The 24,646-nt window shown below is 39.4% G+C and overlaps 3 protein-coding genes and 1 long non-coding RNA gene across 10 annotated transcripts in view; 3 read left to right on the forward strand and 1 right to left on the reverse strand.

Moving 5' to 3' along the window:
• LOC109034625 (elongation factor 1-delta) overlaps window positions 1–24,646 on the forward strand; it is a 156,745-nt gene that overhangs the window by 35,993 nt on the left and 96,106 nt on the right. For 6 of the 7 annotated variants that reach the window (XR_011899305.1, XR_011899307.1, XR_011899306.1 and 3 more), the window contains exon 3: window positions 22,661–22,750. The exons of the other annotated variant lie outside the window; for it this stretch is intronic. Coding sequence is in view for 2 of the 6 variants with exons in the window: in XM_072297211.1 (XP_072153312.1) it covers window positions 22,661–22,750 (90 nt within the window). In the remaining 4 variants the exon portion in view is untranslated. The remainder of the gene's footprint in view (window positions 1–22,660; window positions 22,751–24,646) is intronic. 7 annotated transcript variants of the gene reach the window in all.
• On the forward strand, window positions 668–5,551 carry LOC109034623 (putative nuclease HARBI1). The gene is made up of 4 exons (XM_019047874.2): window positions 668–684; window positions 1,183–1,735; window positions 4,014–4,377; window positions 4,841–5,551. Exons 2-4 carry the CDS (start codon window positions 1,192–1,194, stop codon window positions 5,112–5,114), a joined length of 1,182 nt encoding a protein of 393 aa, XP_018903419.2. The 5' UTR covers window positions 668–684; window positions 1,183–1,191; the 3' UTR covers window positions 5,115–5,551.
• LOC140224069 (uncharacterized) lies at window positions 1,730–13,201 on the reverse strand. The gene is made up of 2 exons (XM_072297208.1): window positions 5,504–13,201; window positions 1,730–3,752 (listed from the first exon to the last, which is right to left on the reverse strand). Exons 1-2 carry the CDS (start codon window positions 5,835–5,837, stop codon window positions 2,947–2,949), a joined length of 1,140 nt encoding a protein of 379 aa, XP_072153309.1. The 5' UTR covers window positions 5,838–13,201; the 3' UTR covers window positions 1,730–2,946.
• Window positions 14,340–15,734, forward strand: LOC140224071 (uncharacterized). The gene is made up of 2 exons (XR_011899313.1): window positions 14,340–14,461; window positions 14,509–15,734. It is a non-coding gene; the product is annotated as an uncharacterized lncRNA (long non-coding RNA).

Consider the following 24,646-nt stretch of genomic DNA (forward strand, 5'->3'; position numbering starts at 1 on the left):
TTAAAATAGTTATTCAAAGCCATAATGAATCCATTAATGTATGTTACTCCTGGAAAATATTCATGTATGGACTCAATTTGGGGCTTATTACCGGCCTACTTAGCTGGTTCAATGTGTGTGGACCTAGCACACGACGTGACGTGTTTCTGTAGCGGAGCCGAGTCGGGAGTAGGGAGCGCTGAGCGCGAGTCTCTGCGCATCAGGGGTCGAGAGGGTTCTCAAGAGCGAACGCCGATTTCCAGGATTTCATATGCATCGCCTCCTCGCTCGCGAGTTGAGAGGCCTTTTGTTTCGAATGCCCTCTCCGTTCGCAAACCCAAACCTTTTTGACCGGCGCCCGCTCTTGGTTCTCGATACCTGAGGCATATCGCGGCGAAAGCGATACCCATCCCAGAACGCGATCGATTAGCCGTCTAATTCGATTGCCCTCAGAGAGGCGATGCCAATAAGCGAATTTTCGCGATCGAATATCATTTATTCAACGAATAGATGAGTGGTGAGTGATGCCGATGAGCGGTGAAAGCGGGAGCCAATCAGAGTTCAGATTTTTTTTTTCTATGAAATTGACACGAAAATTAAAAAATATCGAATATAATTCAAAAAACGGCGGGAAAGAAGTGTTTTGTGAAGTGTTATTTGGATTTAATGAGATTTTCTGTGTTTTTTCAGGTTTTCTGACTTTCGGTAAGTGCAGTTTGTTTTAATATCATCATAACACGTTCTTGAGACTTTAAAAAATACATATTCTCTTCCTAAAGGGCACGAGAAAGCAAAAATGGTGAAAAACATGAGACAGTGCCTTTTAGGTTGACTGTCAATATTATGAAGAAACGTAAAATTATTTGTAATGCACCTACTTTTCATGGGTCAAATGTTATTAGTAAAAAATTTTATGTTTCTTCTTTCTTTAACGGGTTGTATCATAGTACTTACATTTCTTTTTTAGCCCGATCAATAAAAAATGTAGGCGTTGGTCACTTCCCCTCAAGGAACATCAAGTCATCGTACCTTATTACAATTAATTTTATTTTTTTGATTACTCACAGTCAAAAAAAATAGAGGCAGTGACCTGACTTCATCAAAACTGACTACTAATTTACCCCAAAACATTTCGCATATGTTGGCAGATTTTCCCAAAGAACAGTGAGAGTAATATTATTTGTATTCTCTTCTGCATTTTAGGAAATAGAGATGGATCCATTAGTGCTAATGGCAATTAAAGAAATCCTTTTTGTTGAGGAAGATGATGATGCTATGAACATTGCATCGCAGATGATGGGAGCTTCATATGCATCAGGAACGGCAGCGATCATTGGTCTGATGGCAAACCGCAACCAGCGAGAAACGCATTTCCGACCGCAAGGTTATTGTGAAATGACAGAAAATTATTTGGACGATGATTACCAAAGACTGTTCAGGATGAAACCAGACACATTCGATGTCTTGTTACAATACTTGAGAATGAAGTATCCGAGCATTGCTATGCCTTACTCTGGAGGCCTGCAGCCTGTGTCAGCAAAGAAAAAACTACAAGTAGCTCTGATGTACCTTTCATCGCAAATGACGCTCCGAAGAATAGGAGATATTTTAGGGATTGCTGATTCAACAGTAATGGTGGCAAAAGATGAAATCGTTGAAATGCTTTGCCGATCCGCTAAATATTTCATCCGCTGGCCAACAGAGGCAGTGGCACAGACAATATCAAACGAATTTCAGGAAATTGCAGGCTTCCCAGGTATTATCTTTACTTTACTCCCACTTAAATGATCTGTACAATGATTTTCCACACTAAAAAGAGCGGAATACCAAAAATAAAAGTAGTGGTAAAGTAATAAAAGTTAATTACTTTGCCAAAAATGTTTCACAGATAACCAAATATGGGGAGCTTAAATCATGGAATGCATGAAACACTTTTAGCAGGGTTTTCAGGTTCGCAGCAAAAATTGAAAAGGGGGCAAGCTCACTTTACCAATTTGTTATACCTCACACAGGATAAAAAAAGGTTTATTTCTGTGCCTTTGTCAGTAATTGAACAGCATAGGTAACTGGTCAAAATATTATTATAAAAAAAACTCAACAACTATAGATACTTGAAACAAAATTGTAATAAGAAAAAAAATCAAAGTAGAATAACAAAATGAAAAAGAGGAAACTTATATTGACGAGAAGTCACCCAAAAAACGAAGCCTTTATGAAAATAATGGAACAAAAACATTAGTTAATTATAAGGAGGAACATAGCTTTAAGACTAAAATTTTGCGAACAATGTTCACAGAATATTTGAAATTTAAATTAAAAAGTTATAAGCATTGGAAAACTAAATGAAACTGAAAAATTCTCAAAGCATCTAGAGGAAATTCTTAAAGTACTAGAAACAATTTGAAATTGTAATAACGAAACAGGAAAATGCTCAAAGCATGTAGAAGAAATTCTTTAAATACTAGAAACCATTTTAAATTGTAATGAAGAAAATATAATGTAAATTAATTTTTGGAAAATAGAGAACCTAAAGTATTGCAAAATATTATGGTGAATTCCATGGCAAGAGTTTGAGACACCAAAATATCAGATACATTCCACTGAAGGTTACCCTTCAACTCTATTTTGAAGCTGATGACGGATAGAATACATCTAGTGGCATGGCTTACCTGCCATGAAACCAAAATCTCTCCATAAAATGATAAAAAAGGCCAGAAGTGCTGAAGCCCGAAAATCAGAGAAAATGACTTGAATACTTCAGACTTTTGCCGGATTCACCGTAAATTCACTTTAAGGCAAGAATTTTAAGGCATAAAGAGAGTAACTGCATGTTTACAATTGCAAATGCACATTCAGTACGTACGTCAACATAACACTTAAGACTATAGTAGGTAAATCAGTCTCTTAGACTTATTTTTACAACAAAAAATTATTATTAAATTAACATTACAGTGAGGTTAGCTAAAGTCAGTTGCTATCACTGTTGGAGGCGCTGGGTTTCCCAGTGATATGAGCTACCAAAGACTCAAATGCTGATGCGTTCCTCTCTTGTATTTGTCTGGTCTTCTCCTTGTCGGTCTTCATGTAATCCATGAACTCTGAATGATTTTGAGCTATTTGTTCGCGCGTTAATTTCATTTCTTCCAACATTATTTTGTCAAGCTTTTGTTTTTTTGGTGTGCCAGGCTTGCAGCTTTTATTTACATGCCGTATTATATTATCGGTTGACTTTTCTCCAGATTCGCTGCTGGTTGATTCGACAACATCATCTAATGAATCAATAACGCTTTGGGGCGTTATATCATCATTGCCACCAAGGAGTGCATCTATTTTGTCATAGTATGAGGGAACTTTTTTCCCGGCATTTCCAGTGCCCCCTGGCCCTCCATTATCTTTAAAAGTTTTGTATTTACCCTTCATGTTGTTGAATTTTACCTCACAGATGCGTGCGGCCACAGATAAATTGTCATCCGCTTTGTAGCCTAACCTTTCTGATTCCTCTGCGATTTTTCGCCACACTGTTTCTTTCCTTGTTGTTGTATCATTGTGTAAATTCCAGAATTCTGGCTTAGCCAATATGTCTAGAAACAAGTCTCCAACATCTGTTACATCTGGGTAGATATCCGGATCCACAGCAGAGCTCCAGTATTTTCTGGTTTTTACTGCAGGTGTTACTGGGGCAGGTTTATTAGGAGGATCTGGAGCAGAATTATTAGGAAGGTCTGGAGCATCAGCATCAGTCTCATCCAGAGTTTCCAATTGCGCCAAACATTCTGAAACCAGATGAAAATTACATATTAGTTCCATGAAGTAACATTGCGCCAAACCTTAATCTTACTCATAATTTGACCCTTTTGATGTAAGAGAGAGTAACTCCATTGTGATGTTTTAGAATTAATCAAGGGAACTACCAACTGTCCATTACCTCGTGGATTCAGAATTTGTTTTTGTAGCTTCTTGGAAATGTTATTGATACAACTTATTTTTCAAATTGTTGTTTTTTTAATTTTAAAAATTTTTATTTTTCAAAACAGGAGTGATTGGAGTCATAGATGGTAGCCACATTTCTGCCAAGTTTAGAAAAACAATTGGAAACAGCTACATAAATAGAAAAATGTTCAAGTCAGTCGTTTTACAAGGTGTCTGTACTAGCAAACGCTTTTTTACACTTATCTTTGTTGGAGCACCTGGCCGTGTGCACGATGCACGTGTATTTAGATTATCAAGTTTGAAAAGAGCCATAAATCAAAAGGGTAGAAAAGCACTATTTTACCAAGACCGTTACCACTTGCTTGAGGATCCGGCTTACGCCTTGACATCGTACATGATAGTCAGGTATAAACATCGGAACTTGACAGTGGCGCAGAAACGCTTCAACAAGCGACATAGTCAAACCCGGTAAGAAATGAAGCATTTCACCCATTTTCATAATCCACCTATTCACCAATAATTTTAAAAATTGCTAGGTTTTTAATGAGAAATATGTACCAGGTACAGCTAATAAAAGGACATTTTTCATACTCAAGGAAAAAGTAAAAAGACTCATAAGTAATTCACAGAATAGAGATATGAAACAGAAAAATGAATGGCATGATATTACTTTTGCAATATTGTGTTAACAGAATACCTATTTTTGTCACAATGAAAGGAGGTGAACTTCTCCCTGTGAGATATATCTATATATATTTTTTCTCTCATTTCTCTTAAACCCCTGGTGATCAGAAACAAATGTGATTAGGTCATGATGGAGTTATTGCTCAAAAATTCGTGCAGATTTCAAAGCGACTCATGCTCTCTTATGTCTCTTAATGAGATGCTGGACCGCTGAATATACTGAACTCATGTATTCTTTTTCTTGCAGAGTGAAAATAGAGAACACCTTTGGGTTGCTGAAAGGAAGATGGGCCCGGCTCCAACATATAAACACATACAAACACGAGAAAATCTCAAAAACTGTAACGGCGGCGTGTGTTCTGCACAATTTTTGTCTGTTACAACATGATTATATAGACCACTTAGTGTACAACGAGCCACAGCAAATAATTCAAGACCCCCTGGGAGTTGCTCCAAATGAAGCTGTTCAATATCAATTAGGTCTAGCAAAACGATTGCAGATCACAGCTACACTTGTGTAAATTGCTTCGCCACAGTTCATACTGCAATCATTTTTTTCACTTTCACTGAACCATCTTAAAATTTTCCATTTACAAATTAGATATTGTTTCAGTATAGTTCTTAGCATTTTAGTTGATTTTGTATTCTCTTCTTGTAACATGTAACTTTGCCTTACTGAAAGAAAAGCCTTGTCATTAGATGTATTCTATCCGTTATCAGCTTAATAATGGAGTTGACGTCAAACTATCAGTGAAGTGTACCTGATATGTTATATTAAATTGATCTGACTCATAGGTAAATACACAAGAAAGTACATGACTTTGCTGCTTTTTAGATCTTCGACAAAACTTTAAAGAAAATTTCATCCGTACCCCGAGTCAATATCATAAGCTTTATTACATTTTCATACCTTCTGCTGCGCGCTTAGTTTGCTTTCGAATGACTGCCTGAGGTTGTTGGTTATGTTGTCGAATGATGGCCTGAGGTTGTTGAGTTTGTTGTCTAATGACTGCCTGAGGTTGTTGAGTATGTTGTCTAATGACTGCCTGGGGTACCTGACGGACGACAAATTGCTGAGTTGTTTGCTGTCGAACAACGTTCTGATTCCGCTGATGAATGAGTGACAGTTGTGCCTGATGAAGCACCAGCTGACTCGGCTTCGGAGCAATTGGTCGCACTCTGATCACCACAGGCTTTCCTATAATGAAACAAAGAGCGAACTTAGAGTTACCAATTGCTATCATTAATTACAAGATTGAAATGAACACCTGAAGCAGACTAGTAAATGAAGAAGCTTACTACCTTAGGAACTCATTCTGTTTGGAAAAAAAAACTACTTAGAATGTTTGCAGATTGGAAGTTTTAGACTTGATACTTTTGAAGCGATTTCAAAACTTGATATGATGAGCTACATGTATATATAGTTAGATCAGCAGTGAGATATCGCACAATGAACCCTCTTAAATCCTCCTGAAATCATGTTGAAGTTAATCCTACGCGTGAGTGATGACTTCTAATTACCATACAGAATAGCGTTAAAAAAGGCAAGTAGACAGCTTGTACCAATTAGCGTGTAAGGTAAAGTGATGAAAAACTTACAAACAATGACCTCAAAACTGAGCATTTCGGAAAAAATAACCCTTCACACAAATTTACTTCAGTGTACTTGCGCAAGACTTTAATTTAACACATTTCTTTTAAACAGAACTTTGTGCAGTCTTGGATGTGCAGGTGGGAAAGATTGGGTGTGCTCGTCAGTGGTTGGGCCATAAGAATAAATGGGAATGATGAAGCACCAGTGACGTAGCCGCCTCTCCAGTAGCCATTCGTTGTCATTAACTCATGAGCCATTTGCACAACGCTCTTAACACATGCCTACAGCTCATGAAGTGTGCACATAGTTCCATTTGACAGAATGTAAAATCTCGCTTATCCAATTCAGCGAACGGAACTGTGTGCCGACTAAATGCAAGACTCATGAGCCGTGGGCATGTGTCAAAAGCAGCTTGCTTGCAGACCAATTATCAATATTAGACACATCTTTCCCCGACAAGACAAGACAAAGCTGGATTGATTAAACGACCAGCAAGTGCATCTGAAACCTTTTCTCAGGCCAAATGGCCACCTAACTAAAGGCTCCTCCTCGCTGGTGGAGGCGGACAACATGTCAATAAATTGGCTTAACAAAAGGCTCACAACGCGGTTACTTGTCATCCGATCAATAGAGCTTGATAGCTGGTCTGTCACATCGCATCAGTCTAATTCAATCAAAGCTTGCCTGCCAGAATAATACATGATCCCAACGATCAGCCTGCTGAAATGCGCTCTAGTTTTTGTTGGTTTGTTCACGGCAAACCGGACCGAGTGGTGGAACAATACCCAGCACTACAAAATTACGCATGAAGTGTGCAAATAATTGAGACTACACTTAATGTGGGAAATGATGTACAATTGAATAAAGCAACATTACTTACCTAAGTTCAGTTTGCTCGTTGGTTCTGGTTCAGCCATGATTGCAGCATGGAATAATAAAGCTAATTGCAAGTAGATTTTGATTCAAAATGGCGAAGAATAACAGAAATTCGGGTGAAAGATGAAGTTTCTGACATCGATTGCATCAATTCAAAAATCGAATTCAAGTCCGGAGGTGAATTCATAATTTCAAATTGATGGATTTCACCGGTCCCCGGTGAGACCAACGAACAAGTCGAATTTCATTTAAAAAAAATGCACATTCGTCGAATATCATTCAACGGTGAATGATATTCGATCGCGAAAATTCGCTTCAAGACACTCGTATTCATATCCCATCTTGATAGGCGAATGAAGAACGCCAGTTTATTCCCTCCTAATTCCCTCTCATCGCTCAGTGGTCGCCTGGTCGGGCGCGCCGCGGCCCGCTGGGCTGCGAATCCTGCATACGGTCCACGTTGACCCATGGTTGACCGTTGAGTCATCCTCCTTGTCCATCCCTCGGCTCCTTCGCTTCCTGCGAGCTGCACCAGGTCGTCTGAATGCACTACCAGCCGAGCACAGTTCGTTGACACGCTAGTAAGATGAGGGCGAAAACGACGAAACACCCGGACGGTTAATTTTTTCGTCTTGTCAATTTCTTGACATGTTTCGCTCGGTAACCGATCATTTCAGTTAATTGTCCACCTAAGCCGCGTCAATTTCTCCCTCTGAAATATTGTTATCACACGTTTCCATTAATTTTTCTTCACTACCCCCCCCCCTCTTCTGGGTTTTGCTTGATTCTCCACCCCCTTCCCCCGTTACCAATATTAAACGCATCAGGCTATGAAATATGATATTCATGTTCTTAAAATTGAATGCAACTAAATATGCAACTGCAATTCGAATACGTCAAAATCTTTCTTCAAATTTCCGTCCTTGCCGTGTATCAAAACACGTTTTATCCACCGGTTTTTCATATGTTTCATTGTTTTTTTCCCTTTTTTATTACCTACTCATTTTTCTCTTAGTCCTTAATTCATTTATTCACTGCTATTCCAACTGAGTATTTTTTAATATTCTTTTGCATTTCATGCATTCCCTCTTATTCTACAATCCTGCAAGGTGGGAAAGGGAGGACAGGGCTAACAGTTAAGCGAAAGTTACTAATCTCAACCAAAAAAAAAGGGGGAAAAAAACCCGGTTTTAGGCAAGAAATCAATTTTCTCTGCATTACTTCACCTTGCACTTAGGGCATTGGGCATAAAATTTCATACCTCCAGCAATCATTATATCTCAAGTCAATTTCAGTACTTAAGCGCTTAGATTTCACTTTCCAGAATTTGTAATCGAAAACCCTAAGTACAGTCTCTAAATTTAGGAGCTATAAAGGTTTTTAAGAAATTTTGGATAAACTAGACCACCTTTGGTGAAGAGACACTATTCCGGTGACAATGGGAGAACACGATTTCTGAGTTAATGATTGGTTCCATAAACGCCAACCATCAGATGGTAAACTCCTTGACAGTAAATTCATTAAATCTCTATGAAAAATATGAAGGAAAAACTACGGAGACTTAATTTTCTGCTCATAATGACCACAGATGCCTTGAACATAGCAACTTCGGGGTGATCTCTCCTTCCCTCTTAATTCTCCAATCAATGACTGTGGTAAAGGACGTTTCCAAATTTTTTAATTAATTAACGTCACTTCTTCTCAGAGAAATCTGGCTATTTCTTTATGAAAACGTGGGACAAAGTGTCTTCGTGACTCTCGAATTAAAAAAAATGTACTAACAGAGTCGCACGGCACAAAGTAGGTATACGGCTAACGCGACAGCTTTGTCGCCCAGAGCGGTCTTGCACTCGAAGTCTGATGAAAAATTTGAATAATTATGAGTAGGTATATTGAAAAAGTATGGTATCGCAAAACTCGCGAATGTCTTCAGCGCTTTTAAAATACTTTCTATCACATTCCTCCAATTTTTTTAATCGGTAGCTTACCGATATAATTACTTATTATTATATATATTACTCACCAGGATTGCAAGCTGAATCCAAATCCGTTGAAATAGTAGAACATTTTAGAAACGGTAAAGAAGTTGGTCGGCAAATTATCCTCTACCAGTAGAAGGAGGGTGTCATTAACACATGTTTGGCCGCTATCACGTTTGGCCTTCGTTTTGATCAGTAACTTACCGATATAATTACTTATTATTATATATATTACTCATCAGGATTGCGAGCTGAATTTGAATCCGTTGAATAAATGAAGATTAGTTAAACTTTAAAAAAATTGGTCAGCAAATTTTCAGCGGCTAGTAGGTAGAGGGTGTCATTAACACGGGTTCCGCCGACGGAGAGAACCCCAAAAGTAAGCACAATGGGAACAATCGCGCGTCGCAGCCGGTCGAGGGCCAGCAGACCGGCGCGGCGCGGTGGGAAGATCCGGCGGTGCTATTCGAAGAAGCGCCCCCGGACCGTTTGGTGGCCGAACCAAGAAGCAGGAGTTTTTTGAAACTTCTTCTTCCATAAGCGTCCATCCCCGTTACAAACTAGAGGCTTCAAAGAGACTCATCGATTGCCCCGACTTAAACCGCTGGCCAATGAGCGGGCCAGGATATGCAACGATGAACCTCTTTAAAGCCTGTTGTTGGTATGTGGGCTAGACGCTATACTGATGCGGTATGGATTTGCTTTTCACAAATTTTCGGATTTTTACCACCATTAGTGGCTGCTCACAAAGCTCATTATAAGTTAAAAAACGGTGAAATTTCGATTTTAAGAGCAACCGAGCGGAGGGACTGGGCATTGCCAAGCGAAGTGAGAGTGACTTGGGAGGAAAAAAAAAAATTTCTCTTAATGTGCAAGGTATGTGCTCGGTTTGTACACATTTTTGAACATCTAGCGTCCAGTCCCTATCACTCACTGAAATATCGAAAATAGACGGTTAAAATGCTCAAACAATCGGAAAAATCACGATCTATTGGCTGTGTGCGCGTCGGGTAAATTTTCTTATCTTTCAAAATATTTTTGGCTACCGTGGTTTTTTTTTTACAAAGAACCATTTAGGACCGTGCAACATTTTTTTTGGTCGATTGAAAAAAATAAGTCCCACCCTAGACACGCTTACACTTTTCAGCATTCACATCAAAGTGCATCGCTGGTGATTCCGTGCTGAGGAATAACGCCGCATAATCATTCGAGTGATGCCAAATTTCCTCCAAAAGTTTTGAATTATAGTAGGGCCCACGAAGGATGATCCCTGAGCCGCGGGTATTTCTTGCAAACACTGGCAGCAGTGAGACACCCCCGTCCGGACCGAGACTGGAGCTCGCGCGACAATGCCGAGCCACCATAGAACCCTAATTACTTACGCGTAATTACCAATATCACCGTCCTACTAGAATGATCCAAAATTTTTTAAAAATTGCCAAAAAAGTTTTTAGGTAGAGTTCCCTCACTCTCTGTTAAAGCACGAGTAAAAAAAGGCCTCATTTATAAAAATCTGTCAAATAGCAAAGAAGTTTAGTTCAGAATTTCACAAGCATTTCAACCATGTAATGGACGAAGAGATTGGGGCAAAATTACAGGAAATTGATCTTTTACGAAAGGGCTTCCTTTTAAGAATTTTGACCTGAAGATAGGGGTGGAATAGCAGCGGTTCGCATATAATACCTATTCTACCATGCTAAGGAAACGCCGTATGAGCCTTTAGCCGATGCCAAACTTCCGTTGACTAAATAAGAATTTTCAGGGAAATCAGTGAATACTTTTCCTCCAATTTTTCAGAGAATTTTATTCGCTGTCAGCTCTAAATCATCTGAAAATTTCAAGAGAAAATATGCCCAATTCTGCTTGAAAATAAGGCATTTAATTGGAGGAAATTTGGCAACTCGCGAATGTTCATACGGCGTTTTTACCCAGTTTCGTCGATGTACGTGCTCGATCTCGCAGCGTTGACATTTACATGGTCCATGCGTTTATTCGCCCGATTTTTCAGGGACCATCCTCCGTGGGCCCTACTATACTGCCTTAAAATTATTCGAAACTTTAGATCCAATTGCTCATAAAATTCTCTGAAAAATCAGTAAAAAAATATAGTTGAATTTTCAGGATAATCTGCGGGTCATCAAAGGAAATTTGGCAACGTCTGATGGTTCAATGGTTCATACGGCATTCGTCTGTAGCACGGCAAAATGGGCTATAACATAAGGTGCGAATTTTAGCATTCCGAGAGGGGTGCGTTTTTCTCTTCATTCATTTTTCGGATGTGTTCAATTGTTCATATTGCTTTAAATGAATTGCATTTTGCAAGAGAGAACCACGAGCATTCCATGTTGCTAAGATTGCGCAACTATTTTCACCTTACAAATATAAACTGATCGCCTAAATAAGTTCTATTTTTACTCCCAATAAACTATAAATTCAAGCCAAAAATTACGCTTGTAAATTTAATTTCTTGCATGATTTCAGTGATTTGATATCAAAGAATGTAAGTTGCACAATCCCAGCAATATTGGAATGCTCTTGATTCCTTTTTGCAAAATGCAATTCAAATAAAATAGCTCAATAAATCTAAGAGGACTAATGCTTTAGTTAAGAAAAAAAAATATAAGCCAATTTCCTGCTCTCTATTATGCCGAAATTTTCAAATGAGCCGAAAATTCGAAGGAAGTCTACTCTAAAGTACCCTGACAAAAGTAGAAGAAATATGGACATTACATGTACCGATCAGCTATGAGGAATAGATGTTTAGACGTGCAGAAGTCAAAAAGCGACAAGCCCACAATTTACGCACGAATCATGACAGGCGAAAAATAGCCAGGGTAGAGGACGAAAGTAAAAGGGGAGAACGCATGAGCACAATGCCAAAGTGAAAGGAAGGAGTGATCGGCTGTCGCGGTCCAGCGTGTGCGGACTAGCAGTGGAGGAAAGAATCCGGGGGTAAAGTCCAGTGCCTTTGCGGGCAAAAACGCAGCCGATCCAGATCAATTCGATCGGAAGCCCCGTGTGCGTCTTTCGAGGAGGGCAATCGAGATCGGGTTTTGATTCCCTCCTGTCTTACGAGGGGATGCCAATGCGGCCAGAAATTGTATCCCATCTCGGGAACTGAACAGTTTGCCCGCGCTACTGCCTCTCGTTCTTCGAACGAAAATAATAATCGCCTCTGAGTTCGGGATTCGGGATCCGAAATTCTTTTACCTGCCCTGGCCTCTTGATCGAGTATCGCGATCGAAAAGCGACGCTTGGTCGTTCGCGAACTCTGAGGGCGATCAAATTAATTTCAATTCCCTCTCGACCCCTGCTGCGCATGCGTCATCGCCAGTCGCCGCACACTAGTCTCCGGAGCACTGGACAAAACAGCCTCCAAAAGTGGCTTCATCGGCGCTCCAGTACATTGCGACTCTATTGCACTCTATGTCACGATTTCACCCGCGTCATTGAGGTTATGTTTACTTGATGTTGAATATCTTGATGCACAGAGTAAAGGATTAAAGGAATAACATTTCTTCAATAAAAAGAAGACCTTTTTATTCGGTTGAAAAACAGGGAGCACGGAGTTAGATGTTAGTCGAGCACACAGAGAAGATGGCGAGATTCCATACACACTACATGAGACAATGAGCAAATAAGATGTGTAAGACCCTGATTGGTCGATTATGATGACATGTTGAGTATGAGCCAATGGCGGTAAATTCAATTGCTGTCAACACTCCCTCTCGATTGATGCACATAAAGAAAATTGATAACATGGAGTCCTTACTTAAACACTTTTTAAAATTCGTCAGTTGCTCCTAGCACCCCTTTCCATCGATGGATTTTAATGAAGTTAATGACTTTAGAGAATTTGAGAAAGTCTATGTCTAACAATTTAGAAGTCACATATTTAGAAATAAGTATTTGGCAGAGAAACAAAAAAAGGAGTGTGCCTGATCGGTCAAGTTCGGATCAAATTTCGTAATTTCTCAAAAGGACATTTATTTAGTGGTTTAGTGAGAATGTCAGCTATTTGTTTCTGAGTGGGAATATATTTAAGTTCAATGGTTTTGTTTTTAACTTTTTCCTTGATAAAATGATGTTTCACATCTATGTGTTTTAGCCTTTTGGGTTGTTCAATTGATGAGCTAATCTTAATCGATGACTGGTTATCTTCGTAAATAACTACAGGCTTTTCTACCTCACATACACCTATTTCGTTTAAAAGATTTTTAAGCCAGCAGGCTTCACATGTGCTTTGACTCAATGACACATATTCAGCTTCTGTTGATGAAAGACTGACACAATTTTGTTTCTTTGATGCCCATGAGACGGTGCAGTTAAAAATTTTGAAGCAGAAAGCTGAGGTTGATTTTCGATCTGTGTTGTCGCCGGCCCAGTCAGCATTTGCAAAGCCTTTGACATTAATTTGATTACAGTCATTTCTTTTATAAACCAGTTTGAGATCTAAGGCTCCTTTAATGTAGCGTAAAATATTGTTGCGGGGAGGTCAGGAAAATGACACGGACCACAAATCACTCTCGAATAACATATAATAATCACAATAAAATCTTACATTAACAAAACACTCTGAAAACTGACAATACCATAACTTGACGGGCCTCTCACGGGGAGACTGACCGGACCATCCGGGAATCTATTCCTCGCGACTGATCTCGCCCATGCGATCACCGAATCTTTTTATGTCAAAACGTGTGCACTTCCGCGACACTGAAGCTTCACGTTTAGACATAAACAAGCGCCAACTTCCGACGGACCTATCTCTATCGCTGGCCATGGAAATCCGTGAATTCTCACGAAAAGCCATGACGCAAAGCACGCCTCATCTATGGAGCCGAATGTGGGGAACCTAAGCCTGTAAAGACTTAAGCGTTCCCACAACATCCCCTCTCGCTACCAAAAAACGAAAAAAATGACACAACTCCACTCTCTCAACTTAACTCAGGTCTAGATGAGACGCCCTTTAGCGACAGAAACAAATACATCAGGGATAAGCTTTCCGAGGACCACCTGGTCGAAATCAGTCCTTCCTAAAAGATCTCTTTCTCTCTCTACTTTTCTCTCATTCTCTCTTTTCCTTCAGAATAATTAAAATAAACAATTTTACAACTAATTACAAGACAAAACTTTCAACAAAAAAAAACTTTCTAAAAAACTTTTGAAGTGCTGCCATGACCGATTCCTGTTTCTCGAGATTGACCATCCAGCTGCCCCATCCTCGTGTAGCCGCCTGCTTGCATCGTCCGAGAGTCCTGCCGGAGGCTGTGCCGATCCCCGCCATCATGTGAACGCAGTGACTGAAGCGAGTGGCTCGTCCGAGCTACGTCCCCTGCCCTGATGTTTCCAAGAGTGAGCTACCCAGAGGTAGATGCGATCCATACCGGAAGATGGTGCCAAGGGTAGGTTACCATAGGTAGTCACGTTCCATACCGGAGATGGTGCCAAGCGTAGGTTCCATAGGTAGTCACGTTCCATACCGGGAGATGGCGCCAAGCGTAGGTTACCATAGGTAGGCACGTTGCATACCGGGAGATGGTGCCAAGATGCCCCACCAACCCTCGCAAATCACCGGTTGCATGACGATGGTGATGCGCTGCTCCGCAATTCGTCAACACCCGTTGCCTTGGTGAATGGTGCAAGGTCACAAATGTCCGACGATGTCCTTGAGTGGTCGTTGCTTGGACCCAGGGTATGAGGCCTGCCTTTAGATATCCAGGAAGGAGACATCCAGGAATGAGACATCCAGGAATGAGACATAGACATCCGTCATGAGACACTGGTCGGCCGGCACAGAGAGTATAGAGGCCGGCAATGCGACGGTGGAAAGATCGAGCACGTCCTCCTCTGGACTCCCCCGAATGCTGCTACCTCAACGCTGCGTCTCAGGGATGGTCAAGCCGTCAGAACAAAACCCGCCAGGCAACATGGAAAAAACAAAAACAAAAAATATAGTAATATTAGTTTAAACAATTATGGTAATTTTCATCCAATTACTGATTTTCTTTTTTTTTTTTAAAAAAAATATAAATTCACCTATTATTATAAATATAAAATTGATTAATATTATAAGTGTACTTCTAGTTTTCTGAAAACCTGATTTGCATCTTTGAGCTCACATATTAATATCATTATTAACTATTGAGATTTAAATAAGAATATTTAAATTAATGGAAATTTTAATTGTCAGAATAATAGAAATCTTAATACTTTTGCCCAGAGCATGTTATTTACAATAATTTACAATTTTCTTACGTACACTTTTTTTTTTAAAAAAAAAAACTCTAAAATCTCATATGAATACCTACAGCAAAATACAACAAAATACCTAAAAAAAAATTTAAATCACCCATTAAACGGATGAGGGGGATCGAGTAGACTCGACGCCATCCACCACCACCATTTTGTACCAGACAAAACAGGCGGCAAAAACTGTCCGATTTTTTAAGACGGTATAAAGTCGAAAAAAAACCCGATAGCAAAACAAAATTATGAACGCCGCTCTCATCTGACCTTAGACGTTAGTTCGCCAGAGAAATTTCGTATCAGACGAAACTCACAAAGACTGTCCGATTTTTAAGACGGTAAAAAGTCGAAAAAAAACCGATAGAAGTCAAACGCAAAATATTCCTTTTTTGTCTTTTTTTTTCCTTTTTTCTCTTTTCAAAATGTTGTTTTTTTTTTTTTTTTTTTTTTTTTTTTTTTTTTTTAAAAAAATTTAATTTTTCCCATTTTTGGAATTCCATTTTCCAATTACAAAACCAAATAATTGTAGAGGGAACTTGAAGTTCTGAAGAAAAGTTCTGTGTCCAGAATAATTTTATTTGTAAAGTATGCAAGTACGCACATAAAATCATTTTAAAATGATGAGATTTTCGAAGCTGACTGGTTCCCTCGACCCGACTTTTTCTTGACTTTCCAGTTCCGTATGTTTTGACAAGAAAATGAGCCCGTCCTATGCTTGAAAAACCAACTACGCCATCTGAAATGTCCACGAAGTTTTACGTTTGATAAAACGACAAAATTTATACATTTGGCGTTGCTGTGCCCCAATTTTTGCTTACTGCGCGAATTTTCCATATGAGTTTTCTGACGGACCCAGTTCCACTCGAATTTTTTGTAAACAATAACAACGCAACCTGCACCAGTCTCGTTACTACCTTCCTCGAAAGATTCACGGTCAAGTTCGTCGTACACCGCACTTACCACACAGCCGGTTTTAACGACTTTAAATTTTTTGACGAGTCACAAGCAAAAACTCTTCAGGTTCTTAAAGTAGAGTGTCTACTGAGTCATTTAAGCCAAAAAGAAAAAAATTCTGTCGAGCTCCTGGAAAATAAAGTCGATTTAAAGGTATACCTATTTTTGGGCTAAAATAGCCAAATTACCCATAGCAAGGCCCGTCATATTATTTAAAAAATTGTTTTCTTCCTGGGTATAATACCCAAGTTTCTTAAACATGCATATTTTAACCCTATGATTACTTAAACTACCAATTTTGACCATATGATAAATTTTGGGGGCCTAAAATGAGCCCTCAGAGCCAAAAATTGCATACATTTTCGAAAACTTCGGATTTTCAGGGTTTTTTTTTTTTTTTTTTAACGTTGTTTTTTTTACAGTCGTCAATGAGTAATTCTGAAGGGCATTTTCGATTACATAATTGACATTTTGACTGTTCAGGTGAGGGGGAGGGGGGGCATCAGGCTTTGCTTTGCCATTCTCACAGTTTCTGAAAACGCTTGAAAATTCCCTTTTTCATTGGAAGTCCAAATTATACCTTTTAATTCATTAATTACTGTATCTGATATTATGAAATATGCAGCAGGAGTTACTGCCCCCCCCTCCTCCTCACTACGAGATGCATGGAAACCTTGATCTTACTGCGCGCGCTACGAAAACGCTTGAAAATTCCCTTTTTCATTGGAAGTCCAAAATATCCATTTTTAATTCATTCATTACTGCTTCTGATATTATGAATTAAGCAGCAGGAGTTACTGCCCCCCCCCCCCCTCCTCCTCACTACGAGAAGCATTGAAACCTTGATCTTACTGCGCGCGCTACCGGATCCTTGCTTTTCGCGTGATGGCAGTCCGTTGTATAGTAGATCCGAGCATTTGCAGGATAAACTTGTAGCATAAACATGTCCATTTATATGTAATGCTAAAGACCGCCAAATGTTTCATTGCAAATGCCTGGATCTAATATACAACGGACTGCCATCACGCGAAAAGCAAGGATCCGGTAGCGCGCAGTAAGATCAAGGTTTCCATGCATCTCGTAATGAGGAGGAGGGGGGGGGGCAGTAACTCCTGCTGCATAATTCATAATATCAGATACAGTAATTAATGAATTAAAAATGGATATTTTGGACTTCCAATGAAAAAGGGAATTTTCAAGCGTTTTCGTAGCGCGCGCAGTAAGATCAAGGTTTCCATGCATCTCGTAGTGAGGAGGAGGGGGGGGGGCAGTAACTCCTGCTGCATATTTCATAATATCAGATACAGTAATTAATGAATTAAAAGGTATAATTTGGACTTCCAATGAAAAAGGGAATTTTCAAGCGTTTTCAGAAACTGTGAGAATGGCAAAGCAAAGCCTGATGCCCCCCCTCCCCCTTCACCTGAACAGTCAAAATGTCAATTATGTAATCGAAAATGCCCTTCAGAATTACTCATTGACGACTGTAGAAAAAACAACGTTAAAAAAAAACACCCCCCTGAAAATCCGAAGTTTTCGAAAATGTTTGCAATTTTTGGCTCTGAGGGCTCATTTTAGGCCCCCGAAATTTATCACATGGTTAAAATTGGTAGTTTAAGTAATCGGAGGCTTAAAATATGCATGTTTAAGAAACTTGGGCATTATACCCAGGAAGAAAACAATTTTTTAAATAATATGACGGGCCTTGCTATGGGTAATTTGGCTATTTTAGCCCAAAAATACCTTTGAATCGACTTTATTTTCCAGGAGCTCGACAGAATTTTTTTCTTTTTGGCTTAAATGACTCAGTAGACACTCTACTTTAAGAACCTGAAGAGTTTTTGCTTGTGACTCGTCAAAAAATTTAAAGTCGTTAAAACCAGCTGTGACCAACCAATAACCAATACTATTCAACAGGTGTTCGAAATATTTTGTTCCTCGGACCCGTTTGATTGTCTTTGAATCGTTATACTGTTGAGCGCTGATGGTCTTTCACCAAAAAACCGAATGACTGCTGATTGGAAACCCTTAAAAACAATTTCCGCGGCGGTCCCAACAGTTCGACGGCGCGGCGGCGAAGCGACCCTCGCCTCGCCGCCGTTGAACTTAATCTTTCACGCCCGATTAACCATTCACCGAGACGCCCAGAGACACCGAATTTTTACAAAAATTGTTGTCAGTCTATTTTGGCACATATGGTCCGTACATATAAATAACGCATTTTCATCAAAATGCAACAACTATACAGGGTGAGCGAAAAGTCCCCGACCCCCCCCCCCCCCTCTAACTTTTGAACGCATGCTTGTACCGAAACGAAATTTTGGGGATGCCCCTAGATCAATAAGAGCAAATTTTTGGCACATCCGAAATTTTTTTTTTTGGGGGGGGGGGGGCGCCGCCCCCGTGAGGGGCGCACACTAACTCGAAAGAGCCGTATGCAAAAACGGCATTTTCGCCCCCCCCCCCCCAGTAAAACTTATTCAAACTTCGTCTATCAGTTACTAATACTGGAGCGCTTCTTTCCCCAAATTTTCAGACCCCCAAAAAATTTTGGGGGGGCGCTAGGGGAGGGGGGTGGAAGTCAAAACCTGTGAACCTCGATATCTTGCGAACGAAACAAGATATTGAGGCCCGGTTAGGACGAACAATCGTCTAAAATTGCATACTTTAAGATTCTAAAGGTCAAAATTCCAAAATTAAATTTTTAAATTAACTTATGTGCTTTTTTTCAGTTTTTGAGGAAAAACAATTTCTTTTAAACAGATTAAACTGAAATTTCACATTTTTTGATTTGAACCAAAACCAGTTTTTTAAATTGCTCGTCTTTTTCTGCATCCAACGAGTGGTCGTATAAGCTGGGGAACCGAACGGTTCCGGAGTTATGATCGATTGAAGTTTCCGCTCAACGCGCGCCGACCGATTTTCGCGCGCAAAAGAGTCGGATTTGACTGTTATTAAATCAGATTGAATGTTCAAACTCAGCCAAATGCATTATTAGGGTCTCTTGAGGGTAGCTGAGTTCAGAAATTACAGATACTTCCAAAAAATTCACGTTTTTAAAATTACAGCTCCGTAGCGCTATTTTAGAGGCCCACTGAGTGCCGATCGGCCGCTCAGTGGTCCTGTACGGAGCTGTGGCAAGTTAGGAAAAAATTGGTCACTATGAAGAAAGCTCACCAGATTCGTCTTTCTCGTCTCCGAAAAACCTCCGATATGGTGTAATAGATAAATTCACCAGAAAAACGCTAAAGTGTCAATTACTTGTCATTTTTATCCGCCATTTTGTAAAGCTTTTACGAACTTAGAAGACAAGATCAGATTTGTAATTCCCATGCCCGAATACCCCTGAATACTAAATGTTATGCTAATCCATCGGTAAACGTCCTAAATGCCAATTTTCCGCCTTTTTGATAGCCCCCATTTTTAAAAAAAAGTAGCTTTTTTCAAAAATCTCACCAGACTTGTGTTTCTTGTTGTAAGAAATCTCTGGATACTTAGTTTCAGATAAATCCATCGACAATTAGCTTAAATGCCCATTTCCCACTATTTTCGGCCGCCATCTTGAAATGAAATTAAGATGAGGACGTGCGGAATGCGCGATTTTTTTTCTTTATTCTCTTTCGAAGGAGCAAACACAAGGAGGGGATTTCCATTTGAATAAAAAGAAGTTGTGCCCCCTTCCCCCCCAAATTCTGGATATGCCTAAAATTAGTTCTCTTTGACGCAGAATCTTTCCCCGAGTTGTGTCTTAATGGCTCTGCCAAGGAAAACTTTCAGGGGGGGGGGGGGGGGGCTGTTAAGTGCTTTTGGGACACCCTGTATGAATAACGCGGGCTCAGGACTGATTATTGAAAGGGTCTTGCTACTCTGCAAGTAATAAAATTAAGTGAAAGGCTGGTCCAAAGCTCTGAATAAGTCATAGGAATTCGAAAACGAAGAAATCATAGAAAACTCGCCTTAGATGTAGCATTGGTGATGCATCAGGCCTAAACTGAGCTCATTGTCATGTCAGCATGAGAGTTAGCTTTAAAAGGTCTCAATATATCTGAAGATCACTCGCGATTGTTTTTGATAGAAGTGTCGAGGAAAGTCTCAAGATTGAAAAATTGAAAACCGCGAAATCGTAAGTTTGGCCGCTTCTTTTATTTTCGACTTTTTCTATTCTTAAAGGGTAAAATAGGGTAAAAAATGTGTAAAACCACCAAACCCCTTCGCCCTCTGGTCCAATTAAGTTATATTTTGATGTATGTAGGACTTATTGAATATGAATAATTCAGGAGGCCAACATAAGCGCTCTACAGGGTTATCCAAAAGTCACCTACCACCCTTGTAATTTTTTTCCTAATTGAGATAGAAGTTTGAAACTTTGGGAATGTTCCTCGGTTTAAGGTAGCAACTTTTTGGTCCCTCCCCAAAATTTTGGGGGCGGGGGCTAACTTTTTTTTTCAAATGGCAACCCCCCTTTTGTGATACCTCATTTGATAGATAATAAAAAAAGATAATTTTTGGCGCAAATCGCAGGTCAAAATGTTGATTTTTGACAAAATGGCGGCCGGTCAAAGTTCGAAATGGCGGAATTTTGGCATCTCCGTTTTTTATCGGCGGATTGGTCTGAAACTCAGTATCCTCGGGTTTTTCGGGACGAGAAAAACGATTCTGATTTAGTTTTCCAGGAATGTCAGTCCTTTTCATAATGGCGGCGGTTAAAACGGCGGAGTAGAGCGGGAAGTGGATATTTAGGCTGCTTATCGTCGGATTTGTATGAGACTTGGTATCCGGGAATATTTCGGCACGAGAAGAACGAATCTTTCATTGAATTTTTGAAATTTTTAAAAACTTTAAAATGGCGGCGAGAAAAATGACGGAAAATCCACATCAAGGCTGTTTACCGATGAATTTGCACAAAAGTGAATACTCTGGTGGTTTTTGGCTTGAAAAAATTTATCTTTTATTAGATTTTTGAAACACTGAATATCGTCAAAATTGTGGCGGAAAATAACGGAAAATCCGCATCCATCATCGCCATTCACATTTTTGCCGCCATTTTACAGTTTTTAAAAATTTCAAAAATCCAATGAAAGATTCGTTCTTCTCGTGCCGAAATACCCCAGGATACCAAGTCTTATACAAATCCAACAAAAGCAGCCTAAATTAACACTTCCCGCTCAAAGCCATCATTTTAACCGCCGCCATTTTGAAAAGGACTGACTGGTTTCTGGAAGAATCGTTTATTTTCGTCCCGAAAAACCCGAGGATACTGAGTTTCAGACCAATCCGCCAATAAAAAACGGAGATGCCAAAATTCCGCCATTTTGAACTTTGACCGGCCGCCTTTTTTTCAAAAATGAACATTTTGACCTGCGGTTTGCGCCAAAAATTTTCATTTTTTATTATCTATTGACTGAGGTATCACAAAAGGGGGGTTGCCATTTGAAAAAAAAAGTTAGCCCCCGTCCCCCTTCGGGGGAGGCCGCCCCCCAAAATTTTGAGGGGACCAAAAAGTTGCTACCTTAAACCGAGGAACATTCTAAAAGTTCAAACTTCTATCTCAATTAGGAAAAAAGTTACAGGGGTGGTAGGTAACTTTTGGATAACCCTGTATATTCTGTTGGAATGCCACCGAACTGAATGTACATTTGAGACACAGAATTAAACCAGAAAAAAGTTCAGTGTCATCATTTGAATAATCTTAAATGATGGTTTTTTTATTCTTCTTCCTCAAATATAATAGTATGAAAACCGTTTAGCTAACATACTACAAAAACTTGTTAAAACATCAATGGCTGAAGTACAAATACACATCTGTCCAGTACGGTGTTTCAAAATTTTTGCTCCTGTTTCATTTTTCCAGGAGAAGGAGCCAACTTTATAGTTGGAATTTATGCAGAATATTCTGCCAACAGAGGAGAAAAATCCAGAATGTTTTCAGGAAATGGCATTCAGCTCTTTTCCTAGAACTCAAGAATGTATGAAAGAAAGTCTGCAACGGCTTAATAGGAGGCATGTAGTTTCGCACTTAGACCATCTATATGTGTGTAATGATGCCCAGTGAGGAAAAAATGTCGGCAATTATGATTCTATGTTCTAATAATGTGGTATTTCCGAAGTGGATGTGCGACTCATTTTATCTCAATTCATTTTTCTCACTCAAAATTATTGAGAATGATCTGATACTGAAAAGCGAATTTCGTGTAAATTTTTGTGAAGAAATTCGTAATTTCATAGTCTTCTTGGTGCCTTCCATTTGTCTAATCATTTTCCCAACCATACGGAATGGTTATCTTCACTCCATGTTCACATTACATGATGATTGATGAATTTTTAACCAGCTTTGGTGATATGTCTGACCTAAGTTAATACCTTTTTAAATTTGGTGTGCATGTGCTGATCTAACTCAATTCTCTGTTGGGGTCAGGTTCCTTCTATTTCTTCCCAATCACAATCAAAAAGTCTGGTCGAAGAAATCGTTAAAGCACGGGAGCACATTAAAGTTTCTCTTAAAAATGTGAGTAGAATGCTTCTGACGTTTGCTTTAACTTTGAACTAATCCCTATGTACTTGCTATACTTTTGTACTCTGTTATCATCGTATTGCTCAGTCTCAATCGCCTAAGCTGATTTTCTTTTCAGTCGAAAGCATCCACAAAATCTGTACCATTTGAAGGTAAAATTATCTGCCCTTTTCCTTGAAATATAATAACTGTATTTTCTTGCCGCCATCAGTCGCTCTTTCCTTCTTTGATGTAATGAAATCATATAGAATTTATGAACACCTTCAAAGAACATTTCTCATGTTAGATCCAAATCTCAAAAGATTGTTCAAAGTAACACCTTGTATCGTCAAGGACACCGCACGCATTATTAGTAGAGTACAGTGGAGTCGCTATGTACTGGAGTGCCCATGAAATCACTTTTCGAGGCTGTTTTTTCCGGTATTTTTGAGACTTGTGTTGTATGCGCGGAGTCCCAGCCCTGGGTTTCCCTCAGAATGTTTAGGTGTAAAATGTATTTCTTTGAAACCGGGAGCTCTGCACGTTATTTAATCCGTTATGTCTTTAGTCAACATTATTTCCTAAAATTTGCGAAAATAATTATTGATTAAAATTAATAACTCCTGGAAACGACTCGGAGCCCGTGATTCTTCCACAAGTGTTGTGTTAAAATGTGCCGCATGGTTCCCACTTTCGGCGAGCAGGAGGTTAGGAATGTATCTTTCAAGGATTGACGTCAGTGGCGCTCTAGTACATAGCGACACTATTGTACATACGGTATGACAGTATCAACAAATTCGGCGACGCACACTGTGGTATTCAACTTCAAATGCTAGCCAAAACTATTTATCAACTAAAATCGCCGAGTGTGACGAAGATTTTACAACGAGTGATTCTTCTAGGTGATAATGTGTAAAATTTAACCACAAAACACATTTTTTGACGATTTGATGAGAGTTTAAAAAGGATATAAGGTTCCCGAAAAAAAAATCTAATGATCCGCATGGACTCGGAGCTGTCTGTCAGCTCAAATATAGCTTTAAATTTACTCAACCAACGTTATTTTATAAGCTAAAAGAAGTGAAATTACATTTATGGTGATCCAAGGGAGGCCACTTGGGACGATATGTAGGCCTAATAGCTCGAGAAAGCCACTTACGAGTCCTGATGACTGGCCATATGACGTTCAACTTGTCTGCCAGGGTAAAATTTTTTAAATGTATCTACATTATTAAATATTACAAGCTGAGGCAATAAAATAAGAGTATACTTTTGCATGGCTCCAAATATGCCTCTCAGTGTAATTTTATGGTGCCAGAGAGCCACTTTGAAGCTCCACCCTACGGCCGCATGCTCTAGTTTGTCTGTTACCGGGAAACTTTCCATGCATATGTCTATACTCATGGAATGAGTGCAAAGAAATTGCTTGGTGACGGATTGTTGACACACTTTTCCATGGACCTAAAGTGGCCCATCCTTAGTCTTTCAAATAAATTATTTTATCCTCGTTAGGTGGCATAGTTGCTAGCGGAACAGATGGCGTGATCAATTATCGCCCAATCTGTTACTAAATGGGTCGGAACTGTGGGGAAACTCCATTAGTTGTCAGCATCAGCATAATCTACATCATTCATTCTCGTAAAAATCCCTCAAAAAGTCTATATTTAAGGTTAACAAATCTCAACTTTTAAACTTTTCTGATATGTGTCAACTTCGGAACCCTTGAGTTTCCTCTTTGGATTCTGACAGCTCGCTTTTAGTTAGTTGGTTGGTTGAGTAAGGCTTTTCCGTAAGATATTTAGCTCAACACTGAAGAATCTCGCTGAGTGGAAGAAAACTGATTGCTTTTTACAGCATGTGGTCTGAGCTTCAGATTAAGCCCATCTTTAGGAAACAGCATGACGCGGAGCT

The sequence above is a fragment of the Bemisia tabaci genome, chromosome 2, assembly GCF_918797505.1.
Source record: "Bemisia tabaci chromosome 2, PGI_BMITA_v3".
NCBI lineage: Eukaryota > Metazoa > Arthropoda > Insecta > Hemiptera > Aleyrodidae > Bemisia > Bemisia tabaci.